Source organism: Anabas testudineus, chromosome 12 (assembly GCF_900324465.2).
Source record: "Anabas testudineus chromosome 12, fAnaTes1.2, whole genome shotgun sequence".
NCBI lineage: Eukaryota > Metazoa > Chordata > Actinopteri > Anabantiformes > Anabantidae > Anabas > Anabas testudineus.
The window spans coordinates 9,243,510-9,258,943 of record NC_046621.1 but is presented as its reverse complement, the minus strand read 5'-3'; the positions used below and the strand labels follow the sequence as shown (position 1 = coordinate 9,258,943).

Below are 15,434 nucleotides of genomic sequence, written 5' to 3'. Positions count from 1 at the left end.
GGAGGCAGGAGGCCAGCACCTTAAGTTACTATTTGAATCACTGAAGGCATGTTAGAGGTTTGATGGTTTTAAAGCTGCAGGTCTTAATAAGAGCCTGAAGCCTTCCTATAAATAAAATGAATAAAATTAGACACATTTCACAATTCTTCGTACAAATAAAATCACGTATATTTACTTCAAATTAAATTATAATGTGTTTTTCTATCGTATTATGAAGGTTTTTGTTTGTTTTTTCATATTAGGTATAATAAAGCGCCATTCCGCTGAGGGTGTGCGCGCACACAAGCGCCCCCGAACACATTATAGGCTACAATAGGAGGAGGAACTACCAACAAAAAAAAAAAAAAAAATCAGTAATAATTTACTGTTAAGGTCCACTCGGTTTGAAATTACGTCGTCCGCATGAAGCTGTGTCAAGGGCAAAAGGGTAATCGAGGAAAGAAAAGAAGTTCCTAGAAACAGCGGAGTGAGGTGGGACGAATCTCAGCAGTCTCAAGCTGAGAGTCCTGTGAGGCTCGACTTCTCTGTTCAGTGCACACAAATCACAAACTCTGGGAGAAACACGACAGTTGAGTCTCAGGTCTTACCCAGAGTCCAGCCGCAGCTTGGCGGACTGAGGCGGCCATTCATCCCGGCGTCACTTGGGGAACAGTGTTTGCGACTGTTGCGGTAGGTAAGTGAACGCACCAGCGACGACAGCAGCGGGGAAGGAAGAGTTGACTGCAGAGGTCATATTGTAAAGTTTAAATCCAATCTAATGAAATGAATACAAGTTTATATGGACAATAGTGAAACACGCATTTACCTTCTGTTTTTCAAAGTTTCCTGTGTTGTGTGTTAAAGCACATTTTAACATGCTGAGACTTTATCAGTCCTTAAGCCCTTGTTTTGGCTGATATATATTTATAAGTGTTTGTAAGCCTGAAATAATCCCTTGAAAGTGTGATGCATAGATATTCGTGTATTTGACAAGTTTTCTGAAGGTTCAAATTTGCCTGCAAACTACTATGTTGGTTTAATCTGACTTTTATTTTATTTGTTACATACTTCACTTTGTTTATTTTATGCTTTCTTGTGTTTGGATTAGGTATTCAGGTATTCTATTTTGGACTACCAGTTCCTGTGTAAAAGAAAGCTTTACAAAACAACTTCCTCGAATCAACTTCCTCGTAAGCACAGAACTTTTGAGCCTCTGCTCTGGTTCAGCCATGAGTGGGAAAGGTTGTCAGCTCCTGGTGTCTCCATGCAGTGTCTCTCCATCACTGAGCATGATCAGAGAACACCAGCCCCAGTCCATCAGGATTCCTGTGTCTTCTCCCCAGAGGGCAAATCTTAGTCCTTCTTCAGGAATGGACAAAGTGAAAAGACGGACTGTCCACTCCTTTGCCTCTGGGAAACAGAGCGGCAGCCATGTGGTTCTGCCGCCCCTGAGCCTCCGCAGGCAGGTGTTAACCAGTGGGAAACAGCTGACCATGCCGAGTACATCCCCAACCCTGCAAGTGCCTGCCCCTCATCCCCCAACATCAACAGTGACAACAACCGTTCAGACAGGACTCAGTTCATCTAATAACAGCTTCAAAGGTAAAAACAGAGCTGTTAGGTATAAAAAAATATAGAATTAATCCAGGGTGTACAAAGAAAGTGTGTGAGGAGTGTTTTAATGCTGAAGTGTGTTCTGTATACTGTAAATTTGATTAGCAACATCATCACACACATCCCATAAAGTGGTAAATCTTTGATGTTGTAGACAGACGTCACCACTTCTTCAGAACTGGTGACTGACTTACTGCACTATACTGTTTTCCTTCTAGATTTCTTTTTTTTTTTAAATCATTTGTTGATAATTTACTAACCAGAAAGCTTGTTCCTATTTTTTCTACTGAGGAAGGATGTCTAAAGCTCATTAGTGATTAACAGAGCACAAAGTGCCTTAGTAGACAACTTAGTTTATAAAGTAAAATAAATGTGATGTATCTGTCTTATTTGCATGTGCACATTATTGATCCATTAATTGATCTTGATTGATCAATTGATTGGTTTGTTGAATGTGCATAGGTTTTATTGACTGGGGCAGGTTTTTGCTCTGCTTTAACTTAATAAGTCCGCTGCTGCATGGATATTCTGCTACTGAATTTTGGCACTTGTGTCTCGCAGGTTGTTCTGTATCAGGGCCTGCCATGGAAGTATTTGGTCAGCCAGCTGTTGCTAACCTGACAGTGACCAGTAGTCCTGTGGCTGTTGTTACAGGCCACCCATATATGGCAACGCCTCATCTTCCATCAAATTTACATAGTGTTGCAGTTCCCCACACTGATGCCAGGTGGGTAATATCAGTAACAGTGCAGTGATGATGAACTCTCTAAACTTAAAGAGTGTTACTAAAGTGGACAAGAACAATCTGTTTCAGATCCTTACTGTCCAGAGAATCCCTGGCATCCACTACCCTCAGTCTGTTTGAAACACAGTCAGTGTTTAGTGCCAGACATGACTGGCCATATGGCTACCGTGTACTTCCTCCAGTGGGACTACCTCAGTGCTCCACCCAGGCCAATGAGGGAGGTGAACAGCTTACCATTTCCCCTGGTACCGCCATGTCCGGCACAACAATATCTGGTGGCACAAGCACCTCTGCCTCCCTACCTTCATACCTCTTTGCAAGTGATGCTGGAAGTCCCAGACCGTCTCGTGCTAAGAAGAGAGCTCTCTCCATGTCACCTTTGTCAGATGTCATGGGCATTGACTTCAACTCTATCATACGCACCTCACCCACTTCACTTGTGGCTTATATCAATGGCTCCCGCAGTTCTCCAGCCTCCTACCCCACACTCTCACCTATCCAACCTGAGGGATATGGTCATTTTTTGGGTGTGAGAGGCCGCAGTATCCCCCATGTCCACGCTTACAACATGTCAAGCTCTTCACAGACGCTGGGCATACAGACAGGGTGTGGGCGCATGCAGATGCTTGAAGAAGGAGGTGGCCTGGAGAGCCAGATGGCTAACATGATGGTGGAGCAGCACTGTCTCCCAGAGGAAGGAGGGGCAGTGGAGAAGATCTCCGAGCACAGTAGCCAAACCACTAACAACCTGCTGCTACCTGTACAGTTACATCCAACACCACTGACTACTCTTCAAGAAGCTGCTACTCCACAGGAGCCTCCTCCACCCTACCACTCCCACCAGCACATCCACCTCTTGAGATGCCACCTCAAAATAAAGCCCCCACCTCAGGACGCCCTGTCACAGGCTCCCATGGTTCCTCAAAGGCACGGGGTGAGCTCATTACCCCAAGTTCCAATGCTGGAAGAAGAAGAGGGAGAGCTGGAGGACTATGGTGCGCATTGCTGCAGGTGGTTGGACTGCAGTGCGGTCTACGACCAAAAGGAGGAGCTGGTAAGGCACATAGAAAAGCTGCACGTGGACCAGAGGAAGGCCGAGGATTTCACCTGCTACTGGTTGGGCTGTCCACGCAACTTCAAGCCGTTCAATGCCCGATACAAGCTTCTTATCCACATGAGGGTGCATTCAGGAGAGAAACCCAACAAGTGCACGGTAAACCATGCAGATCCCAGCTCTGTCTTGTTACATGCAACTGAAGTTAATGCTTTTTTTCATCTAACCCTAAAGTAAGCTATATGCTGTATTCTATCTCAGCTCGAAATAGAAAGCTACTATTAATAATAATATTTAAGTTAGTAAAAAATGTTTTACTCGTAAGGCAGAAACATGATGAATGTCTGGGGCCATTCACCAAGTTCAACTCTCAGTGTTACGTTCAAAGCCACATTATCTAGAGAAAAGCTTTCAAGGCCCAGGCTGCGAAAAAAAAAAACACTTTACAGTAAATACCTTTACTGTAAAACGTGTTTATGACCAATCTTTAGATAAGAAATGTGCTCATTCTCCTCTTAACTTTAGCCATGTGATAATTAGCAGAACTCTGTTATAATTGACATGAGAGTTAACTCAATTATGCAGTTATTAAATCAGCACAAAGGAGGCCTAGCACTTTAGATTTGGCATGGCACCATGGCTCTCTAGTAGCTACTGGGCATGTCAGCAGCAGGGGGTTTGCCAGGCCACCGTCTGAAAAACTTGGCTGTTGTTCTGGGAAGGTGATGCCCTGTAGACTGGCTCTCTGCAGGTCTGCATCTTTGGCCAGAGATTTGGCACTTATCCATGGGCCTGATTATTGATGAACTAGTAGCTTTTTTCCTCCAAGATAAATGATCTAGTTCTTTCAGATGACTCGTAATGTATTCCTTACTTGTTACTCTGGTTATTATTTTTGAATGTGAAGGGAAAGATTTCACAATCTAATGTTTCTACAGCCATGCTGTGTACTGTTAACCCTTTTTCATCATATTAGTTTAGTGTGTTAGCCTTAGATTAATTAATTAGCACCCAACAGAAATTAAAGCTGTGGCTGATGAGAAGGTCATTAGTTTTGGAGGTATTAAATTAGTAGACAATGATATTTTTAAACTATTAGTGACACTAGACGCTAGTGCTTGCTCAAGTTAGGTTGTTGGGTTTTGTAAATAATTCAGTATACAGTTATATTTTGTAAGGTCCTAAACCTTACACTGTAAAGTGCCTTGAGATGACTGACAGTAGTACCCCAGCAACAAAGCGTAGCTAAAGAATCATGCACAACTCTATACCACTTTTATTTTCTTTTAGTCATTCCCACTGGGAAAATACTTGGGACTTGTGATAATTAATTGAAAGAGCACTGGCAAAACTTGTTTCACGTTCACGTAGCTGCTTTCAACAAGTCAATTATTAACAGCATGCATACCTGTAGTCAACCTTTAGTACCAAAATACTCACTTATTAGTTGAAGCCCACTCTGTTGCCATGGGGTTGCAATCATTGGATGGGCCTGTGTTCTATGTAATTATTCAATAATGAACAAAGTATTCACGGTCACAACCCTTTGCCAAAAACAGAACTGATGCGTGTGACTTGTATTTATGATACAGTAATTAGAGTAAAGACTAATTAGAGAAGAACGACAAGAAAAGTTAGCACACTGGCACTTTAATGAGACACCTTATTTGTTTTGTGGAGAGTGCAAGCTTTTTCTCTCTTAACACAAATATTGTAATAGACTTGAGGATAAGTTGAGGTGCGCTCGGTGTCTACTGAAAACCGTAAAGCAAACGCTCGATATATCTCTGAACAGTTTGTTAAGAATACTTCAATATTTATAAAAAGATTTTTAAATACTGTTCAAATTACAGTTGTCCAGAAACCAGTTGTGCTTTAATGGCAGGTGAATAAACTGATGCATGAGAAGTGAAGAGCAGAACAATAAGTTAGCTCTTGTTACACAGTGAACCTATGGGGCAGGCCCAGACTTGTAGCTGTCATCTCAAAGTCTGTTTAATAATGATGGAACAGTTTGTTAACATGTCTTTGACTCAACGGTCTATTTGCTTCTGTCACTGTGATTTAAACATGATGTTCTAAAAGCATTGTTTGAACTGAACTGTAAGAACTGCAAGTAAGCACAGTGTAAACAGCACAGTTAATTAACCAATACTATCAGAAATCCTTTAAAAATTATAACGCACTGTGCTGTAAGTTATGATGTTCAAGAGATTTTTGTGATATTATTATAAGATTAATATCATTCTGTGAGTGATAGCGCTATTGCAAACCTCTCTCCTCAGGTAGTGATAATATAGCTTGTTCTTTGTGGTTAGCTCTGTTCTCGTTGGTCCAGACTGAAATATTTAATCAACTATTACATGAATTGCAGTTATTTCAAGTACATTTTTCTTTTCTTTTCTTTTTTTTTTTTTTTTTTTGTTTTGTAGTTTTACTGAAGTCAAAATAGAAGTAAACCAAAAATTAGCAACAGTGATCTGTTATTAGCAAAAATCCATGAGTGCATTTGCTTTGAGTGCTTTAGTTCATTCCTAAAAACGTTTCCTACATGATCAGCTTGTAATTCAAGCCTCACTAATTCCACTGAATGTAGGTCTGGTAAGATTTCTGGTCTGACCGCATTTTAAACAGCTTTCAGTTCTTTAGAGGAAACTGGCTTGGTTTTAGTATCAGAACTATTAAGCTTCAATACCTGGAATTAATTTTTACAAAATGTAACAATGATATACACATTATTGTCATTATTTTTTTCTTAAGTAAACCAAATAGTTTCTTCCACTGCAAATAGTTGTTTAAACAAAAGAAAATTAAATAGTTGAAAACAAAATCATGATATGGAGACAATTCACCATAATCCATATGCTTATTACTGCATATTGTAGCCATTTATCGATATGACAAATTTATGTTTACATACTTAAATGTCTAAAAGGTTGATATGAAAATACTTCATAACAATTCGTTTTTTATTTAATGAGTGTAGGATTTTGTTTGTTTACACTGGAACATTTTAGTTCTAAGATTTAGTTCAAAGACATTAAAGCTTTCCTATCCACCCATAAAGGTACAAATCAAAGGAGACAGGGAGTAAAAATAAAAAACTAAAAATATCCAGTATAAGAAAACAAAAAGAGCAAGGAGGGTTGAAATATCACTGGTGAAACGAGCGGAGTCCAGGGTGAATTGACCTCAGAGTAAGAGTGGGAACTGGACAGACGCTGCTGGCACAAACTGCAGCTGTCATTGTTCAGCCAGGGCATGAGTACCTGCCAGGACCTGTCAGAAGCTGGCTGTAACACTGATCTAGACTGAGGAGCCATGCTGCTTTCTTTTCATCCCAAACGTCCCTCGCGACAAACTAAAAAGCCCTCCATGCTTTATGAGAGCTTCATGAGACAGAGAGGGAGAGAGTTACACAGTTACCTAGCCCTGGCTAGTCTCAGAGTCCTGGCAGCATTTTAGCTTTACTCTGTAAAACTTGTCTTTCCACGTTGGTTCTTGCTCTGTTGTCCTCCAGCTGAGGAATATGTTGATAATTATTGTCTTTAAGCAATATTTAGTATTATTTTTCTTTAATAGACTGTAACAAAAAACAAGCATTTACTTTGCTTTTGACAAACCTTTGCTGTAACTTAAACCTTGAGCAATTATAACACATCCAGTATCTAAGCACCATAAATTTAATATTTAAAAAATGTACATTTTATTGAATGAAGTGAAAAATCTTCATTTTCAAATACAATAGCAAACACAGGATGGGCTTGTTACAGTTTTTGACAACAGATGTTGAAGGAAATAACTGTGTCTAGATGAGAGAGAATAGCAAGCATTGCTGTGTGGAATTCAGAAGAATGTTATTAGTGAACTATTAATGGGGAGGGAAAAAAAACATTTTAATTTGGCTTTGGCAGTGATGACTGTGAGGTATCAGTATGTGAGGAATCCAGTCTTGGAGGAAAAATAACAAAATTGGACATGGTCTGTGTATTTCCCCATAAGGCTTAGTTAGGACATTCCAAACCCCCTGTGGACAGGAAGTGGGAGAGTAAAGTCCTGGTTTTACAAAAGAAAAACTTTTATGATTCACATATTTTAGCTGTGAAATCACGGTGCATGCGTGATAGTGCAAAAAAAGGCTGCTTTGTCTGTAGAGGTTACGACAGTTCTAGTATTTTCCTGAAGCCCCAGCAGTAGTCCAAGTGCACGCCACAAATGTAAGGGTAATTCTGCCTGATCTCAGCTTTAATTATTATTAATAATAGTCTACTCAAAGAACCATTTATTTTTTGTGATAGCTGCCAACTACTGTGGAGGTGATGCAATGAACACTGAAAACACAAGAAGGCATTACATGATGTGTGCATGTACACTGACCCCTACTGGTGACAGTCACAACAATGACTGACAGATTGCTTAAATTGAAAAGTTATATTTGAAACAGCGGGATAGTAAAAAAAAAAATTCACTTGTCATTTCGCAACACAGTTCCTTAATTTTTAGCGGAATACATAGAAAACAATAAAAAAATATTTTATAAGGTTTAAGAAATGAATATTGTGTATTAATCTAAATTAAAAAAGTATGAATTCTCAACAATCCATAACTGAACTAGGATTTAACTTAAATAAATAAATAAATAAATATATATATATATGGCTGTATAATAATTAAATATATAAAGCAAGCAATACGATACAGTCTGCTCACTATAAATAATGGCCATGAGAGCAAGTTTTAACTAGATAACATATATTTGGCATAAAGCTGCACCTTTGTCTCCCATATGTTTCTTTATCTTAGGGCTTCACTGCGTTATGCATAGCTGTGTGCCTGTCAACCAAGAAACTAGCAGTGAGCAGTTAGGTCTTACTTAAGCATAAATTGAAACTAAATGACAGTCATTTTTCTATTCAAAGGGTTTTCTATATTTCCTCTTACACTCACTCCCACACGCTGAGGTCAGGAGCCTTTTGTCTGCAGTGATTCCAGATAATAAGCTCACAGTTCCAAGTATGTGTGCAACACTAGGTTACAGATGCTTGAGATGTAAAGCTTACATTGAACATTGCTCTGGATAGAGTCAAAAGACAAAAACATAATATACTTCAAATTTGTTTAGCACAAATACTGTTACCGTGAGGCAATAGACCACTTTTAATGTGTTTATGTGCGTTTACAGTTTGAGGGCTGCAAGAAAGCTTTCTCTCGGCTAGAAAACCTGAAGATCCACCTGCGCAGCCACACGGGGGAAAAACCCTATCTGTGTCAGCACCCGGGATGCCACAAGGCCTTCAGCAATTCAAGTGACAGAGCTAAACACCAGCGTACACACCTGGACACAGTGAGTGGCAGCCCGGCCGAGACACATGTACAATTAAGAATGATATTGTATTTGTGTATTTGTGTGTGTGCATCTTTGCAACGACGTGCACATCTGTGGTTGAACAGAAGCCGTATGCGTGCCAAGTGCCTGGCTGTGCAAAGCGTTACACTGACCCCAGCTCCTTGAGGAAACACGTGAAATCCCACTCCACTAAAGAACGGCAGTTGAGGAAAAAGGTACACACCTAAGTGCATGCCATAACTCACCACACATTATTTACTTAACAAACTGTTGGTTCTTGAGAATATATTTCACTCAGCGTACAAATGTCTAGTGAATTTATACTGACTGACAAATTAACCTAGATTTGTAAAAGATGCTATGAGTGTTAAAATGAAGGCAATTAGGTAGCATCACTTTTGTCAAAGCCACAACTATGAACAAAGAAGATGACATGCCGTCACCCCTCTTTGTTTCATTCTGCAACTTAGCTGTGCAGAGGAAAATACTGTTTACCTTTGCTTTGATTAACTTACATCTAGCTGTGCAGTCAGATGAAAATACCCACCGAGCTGGCACGTGGGTTTATACTGCGTTATGCGTATATTAACACTCGCAGTACTCACTCACACAAAAATACCCATAATAATATTGTTTGTCGAATCGTCGTCATGTTTTCACCCAATTTATTTTCCACTTTCGGCAACACCATTACAGATTTCCACATTATGGCACTGCGGTGTTTCAGTGAAGATTTTTGCATGGGTGTGTAAGATGTATGCTCTTTAGCTTTTACCGAGGGTTATGTCACCATAGATACAGACAAAGAAGGTGGGTAGTTACTAAAAAAGTGACATTTTGCAGTCTCCAAGTCTCCCACATGCACAACTTCTTTCTCACATTTCACAAGTGTTTATTGTAATTCTAATTTCACTGATGATTCTTAAGCCCAAGACCACTACATAGCCCTAGTTCACCTTGTCCACAACATAAAAAACCTCACACTCTAAGCTTCCTATTGCTGTTCTTTGTCTTGTGAATGATTGTAACAGCAGTAAACATGCTTTAAACTATGCCTCAAAGAATAATAGGAATTCCTTGTTAGAATAATTGCCATTCGAAATGATTTTGTTCATTATTGTGTTCATATCATAGAAGTGTGAAGTAACAGGAAATGTGGGAAGAAGACAGGATGGCATGCAAGAAGATGCGAAGCACCTTTTGTTGACTAGATTAACTGAGATTTAATTTTTAGCACGCCTTTTGTTTAATTTGAAAAGATGCAATAGCTTGGTCATAGTTGATGAGAAGGTATTTTTACATATCCATGTTCAGCTCTAATAATGAAAGTTTATTCACTTCTGTTAGAAGAACTGTGATATGAAAGTGGGATTGCATAGCAAAAATATGTGGTGGCCTCTAATAAAGCCAAAAACACACAACTCTCTACATGTTTACAAGTATTACCAGAAAGAATATTTGATTGTATATATGTTTGTATTATTAGCAATGGTGTTTATGTTTCAATTCTCTAGATGAAGTCCACTGCTGATGTGACCCAGGACACGCTGACAGACTGTTTAACCATCCACCCTCTACAATCAAGTCTATCTCCTATGGCGAGGATAGACAACAACATGAATCCATCCCCCGGTGCATCACATGAGTCATACTCTGGTATGTTAAAGCCCTGGCTCTATGCATTATTATGTTTGGTATAAATATTAGATACTTAAATATACAGTGTCCCCCTGCAACCGTGTGCACATAATAGGTTTAGGCTGTGGTGGGCAGCCCTGAAGTGTCTGTCATCCCTGTTCCTCAGCTGCTCCGCAGGGACAAGACTCTTCCGGCGATCCTCACCTGGCTCTGTTGTGTTCCCTACAAGACAATTACAGGTCTGAAGTTCTACTTTTTTGTGAAACAATATGTTAAAATGTTACCTCGTTTTTTGTTTTTGTTTTTTTAATACTGTGGAACTCAAACATGTGCTGCAACATAAGAGTCAACAGTTGGAGCGGTTCGTTTTATTCAACAAGCCAACTGGTATTTTCTATTGATTTTGTTGGCACGGTTACTGTAGATCTTTAACTGTGACCAATTTAAATTCTTCACAAATCTTTCTTCTCTCTTTTGATTAACTGAAACAATCAACTTAAACACTGGTTGTCATGGCGTCAAGGCTATAAGCTTATAATTTAAATAATCAGTTTAAAAGAGAGCACTACTTTATACCCTGAAGATAAAAGAGTCTAACGGGTTGCTTCTTGTTTGCATGTGTGTGTGTGTGTGTGTGTGTGTGTTTTGGTATGTGCGTGGGTGGGTGTTGCGCCTGGGAAGAAGCTTTACAGGTTGAGGATAGCCAGCAACACATTTCCCTGGTCAACACATAGGAAAACATCCCTTCATCTATACAGTTCAAAGCATGTGATAAAGGATTTGTGTCTTTCTGAGCAGCCAGATGCTCAGGGCTCCTAACTGACTGTGATTGTTCTCATATCAGCAGTAGGCCAATGCATTCACTGCAGGATTCCTGGTAGACAATTGGCCTGTGAAAGCAGACCCTGCCTTGCCTCATTGGTCTTGACCACTGGTGTTAATGGATGCTATAGCCACCAACAAGAGCAGCTAAAGAATTCAATAAGTGAATCATAAAATCTAAAAAATGCCATTTAAGGTTCCCTGGGAGAAGAGAAACTCTGTAATTACGTTTTAGGTGTTAAATCAATTGTAAAATCCTTGTTGCCATTTTGTGGGTTCTGCGATTCATTTGGGTTCCCATTCAGTCTTTGTATATTGTCAGATAAGTTTGGCTCCTTTTATTATTCTTGTTATTGGCAAGTAGACATGCAAATGTTACTTAGCCAAACCTAACAGCAGGGGTGTCAGATCCCATGGCCACTGAACCATATTTAAATTTGCTAGAATAATCCTCTGTAGCTGACAGTAAGATAAATTGTTCAGAGTAATGGCCTTGATTTTGCTTTGTGCGACCAGGATGTAAACATGAAGCCATTGTACTTACCTAGAGGTTTAAAATGATGTCGAAAGAGATCTATATCTGAATCTATATCTGTATCCGTACATAGGCGAGTGAGGAATAAACACAGACTAAAAATGTTGTGCTGGAAAATGTTATCAAGCAACTTAGATTGCATGGGACTGTAGTGTGGTTCAGACTGCACTGTACATTAAAAAGTAGCTGTAGCTGTTGCTAAGCACAAAGAATGAATCTTTTTGTCTTAAACTCTATACCTGAAACATATGAGTATTTGATTGTGAATACATTTTGTTTTTGTAAAGCTATGTGAACTTGGAGCAGAAAACATCTTCAGTGGAGCTCGCTGCTTGACTCTATTATTGTACCAGCTGTAATGGAAATCACTGGGCTAAGGAAGCGAGGCATAAGACTCACCGTGATCTGTAATTCTTTCCTCATTACATGCATGCAAGAAACACAGAAACGTTTCAGCTGAAAGGGGGAAGCTTTCTGCATTGTTACAATGTGGTTATTTCAAATGCCATGTCAATGTCCATCTGGATCAATGAAGCGTGTAAAGAATTGCCTAATAACGATCACAAGTGATGACAGTTTTATCTCATGTGAATGCATGTTGAAGCAGGTGTTACATTCGCTGTCACCCTGTCATTACCTCTCAGTGGATTAAGTAACGCTTTGCAGCTTAAAAAGTCATTGTGTCTTTGTATGAAAAATGTGGTACATATGGAATTAAATACAGTTGTTTGGGCAGTAGTTGGGTAGATTTACAGAATTCAAATTTGAGTAAAGCATGATGCATTTTGAGATCTTGAACACTGATTAAATAATAAGAAAAAATAATTAATTGTATTAATTCAAATATTAAGTAATTAGGTATCATTTATTACTATAGCAGAGAAGGAGAAGAGCATTTGTGTATGGTATGTAGTGTAAGGTATAACAGTCTTTTAAATATGATTTAAATGCATTCGATTTCTATTTTACACACCCTGTAGGCTACTATAACTGTCTTAATATACTTTGACAAAGCATCACATATTTTTATAGCTTCTAATAATAATTTGTTTCCTTCATTTCATATGCAAAATATTTACTTTAGTCTGAAATATTTCAGGTTTGTTGATCCTTCCCCTCACCAGCTCTTCTCCGGGGACCAGTGTGAGCCTTGCTCTCCCACCTGCCTCCCACATCCTCCCAATGGGACATCCCTGCAGAACACCGCAGAGCTGAAGCAGCCCCATCAGCCTCCTGATCTAGCAGATCACAACCCAGGTACTCAGAGGTTTATTATCAGTACGCTGGCTCATTTGTCTGAACACTCCCTCCATGGATTTTATCCAGTTGTGTCAAAAGAGAGGTTCTTCTGAAAAGGATTTATAGTGAAAGTTCCACATCTGAAAAGTCTATTAGCAAATGTGTGGGTGGTCTGACAATCTGTTTGAACAAATTTTTTCACATGCACATTAATCATATTTTCATGATGTGTAGCAGGTGGCTGGTGATTTTCCTAGTTAGACATAATCAGGCAGCTCCACACTATGTACCTTTAAATAGATATTACATCTTTTCCCCCCAGACTTAGCAGCCACAGTGATGTTGACAAAGAGTTCAGAAACACGCAATTTAGTTTTAACTGCTGAGATAAAGACAGGGTTGGAAAAGACTGAAATGCACAATTTCTTTCATTTATGAAGTCTAAGAGGCAGATTTAATACTAGAAAGAATAATGTAAGGAGAAAAGCTACAGATTTCAATTGAGTTTAAAAGTTAAAAATGTGAAGTTTTCTCATTTACCAGGGCAGATTAAAATGCTATATTCTGCAGCACAATACGGCGGGATGACGGCACAGACCAGCACGAGTCAGCTGATGCAAGTTGATGCCTTTGGTGACAGCCTTGCTCCAACAGTCAATAATCCCAGTGGGGTGGCAACCTCACAAACAGCTCTTTCATCCATTACAGGTAATGAAAATACAGTCTAAACAAAATTACTGCAGGATGAGCACTTTACTGGCATTGAACTTCATGACTCCACCGTGGATCTGAGCCTTACTCATGGTGTGTGTGTGTGTGTGCGTGTGTGTGTGTGTGTGTGTGTGTGTGTGCGTGCATGTATATGTGCTCTGCAGGATTTGATGTCCAGAAACAAGTGGACGATGTGGCTCCTAATCAAGAATTCAATAGAGATTTCTTCACAGTGGTGGACCACTGTACAAGCCAGGTCTCCTGCATCTACACAGAGGGTTGATATTAGTCAATGGCGAGTTTTGTTCTTTTGCACTATTTGGTTTCCCAGATCCATTTTAGTTAAATGGTCAACTGGGAGAACACTTTGGATAGTACAGCGACCTGGTGACTGCTGCATTTAGCCAAATAAAAAGACATTTGATTTGATAGATTGATGAATAAAAAAAACAATCATAGGATTTCTCCCGCTAGGTTAGATAACACTGAAGGAATTGACTCCTACATTGAGTTCCTCTCTCTCTCTTTGACTAAATCTCTGTAAATGTACTATCTGACCCAACACCCTGGCTTCTGCCTCCATAATCAATGTATAGTAATGACTGAGCCTATGGCCTAATGTTTACTTTCTCAGTTTTTTTTATACAACTTGTGTATAACAATTAATAAGTACTTCAACTAGTTTCTAGTGACATTTTGCACAATATTTAACACTACAATCAAAGCAAGGGATCATTTATTAAGGTTTTTCTTAGAACCATGGCTTTGTAACTATAGTAACAGGACAGCCTTACCATTTCACTGTAATGTTCATAACTTGTTGTTTGAATATAGTAATGTGTTATGAGTGCTCCTGTACCTAGATCATTGGGTGGATTTGTGTTGACGACCATGCATGTGATTCTGCACATTTTAGTTTATTTAGTGTAAATGAATATAGGTGTACAGTACTTCAGTTTGTACTTGACCTTTTTTGAAAGCATGGCATATTGCTATACATTTTGAACCTGTTTCGCTACAGCCATGCTTTTCAGTTCCTTATAGTTTGAAAATGAATGTTACCACTTGATTTCAACAGGGAAACTAAAACAATGTTTAAAGCTGCTGTTATTTTTGTGTTTTTTTTTACTTGCATTGCATTGCCATGCAACCATAAATAACCAGGAGTAAAACAAATCTACATGATGTCCACAGTGAACTAAAAAAAAAGCGAAATTGAAGTTTCCAATTTTTTCTGCTTCTGTTTTATTATTGTTTTATTTATATAAAAAATGACTGAGGGTTTTCTTTTCTCAAAGTATCTTAACTGATACTTTAAAAAGCAGCACTTCTAACTATAAAGCACATTTTCTCAATTAAAAATGATCTCATTTAATTGTTCAATTAAATGAGATGTATCAACATAGAGTCAGCATCAGTATCTCTATTTGCATTAAACAAAACAAGTCAAGGTTAAAGGCACAGACGGACAAGTACGTTGTAGCAGAAGCAATATAAATAACTTAACACACTTAAACTCTGTAGACAATAATCTAACGTACATTAGCGAAATAATTAGCAACCACTGCTGTGTACCTGAAGAGTACGACAATGTACAGCTCCAGCAGACGCCATTCTTCACAGCAGTGTATTTTTCTTGTTTGAAACTGAAAGGACAATCTGTATTACTTGAAAATAATTCTTTCAGCAAAAGAGTGTCATGCTTCAGATGGGGGTTTCAGTAGTTGCTTAGCAACAACAACAGCTTTTC

The 15,434-nt window shown here is 39.0% G+C and overlaps 1 protein-coding gene across 6 annotated transcripts; it reads left to right on the top strand.

The window, feature by feature from the left end:
* The first annotated feature begins 431 nt into the window (after nt 1-431).
* Nucleotides 432-14,871, top strand: glis3 (GLIS family zinc finger 3). 6 transcript variants are annotated; one of them, XM_026356503.1, is made up of 11 exons: nt 432-669; nt 1,088-1,581; nt 2,155-2,320; nt 2,408-3,551; nt 8,575-8,736; nt 8,844-8,954; nt 10,254-10,395; nt 10,544-10,616; nt 12,834-12,991; nt 13,517-13,681; nt 13,849-14,871. In XM_026356503.1, the coding sequence occupies exons 2-11, from the start codon at nt 1,209-1,211 to the stop codon at nt 13,965-13,967; spliced, it is 2,613 nt and encodes an 870-aa protein (XP_026212288.1). In that variant the 5' UTR covers nt 432-669; nt 1,088-1,208; the 3' UTR covers nt 13,968-14,871. The 6 variants fall into 6 exon arrangements, with proteins under 6 accessions (XP_026212288.1, XP_026212289.1, XP_026212287.1 ...); XM_026356504.1 differs by having other exon boundaries at nt 432-673; nt 13,544-13,681; XM_026356502.1 differs by having other exon boundaries at nt 432-673.
* Nucleotides 14,872-15,434: the final 563 nt, after the last annotated feature.

Excerpts from the sequence above, each read along its gene's own strand:
- glis3 (XM_026356503.1), top strand. The coding sequence starts at position 1,209 with ATGAGTGGGAAAGGTTGTCAGCTCCTGGTGTCTCCATGCAGTGTCTCT. Across the intron at positions 3,552-8,574 it reads AGAAACCCAACAAGTGCACG|TTTGAGGGCTGCAAGAAAGC; the intron begins GTAAACCATGCA and ends GTGCGTTTACAG. Across the intron at positions 10,396-10,543 it reads ATCACATGAGTCATACTCTG|CTGCTCCGCAGGGACAAGAC; the intron begins GTATGTTAAAGC and ends CCTGTTCCTCAG.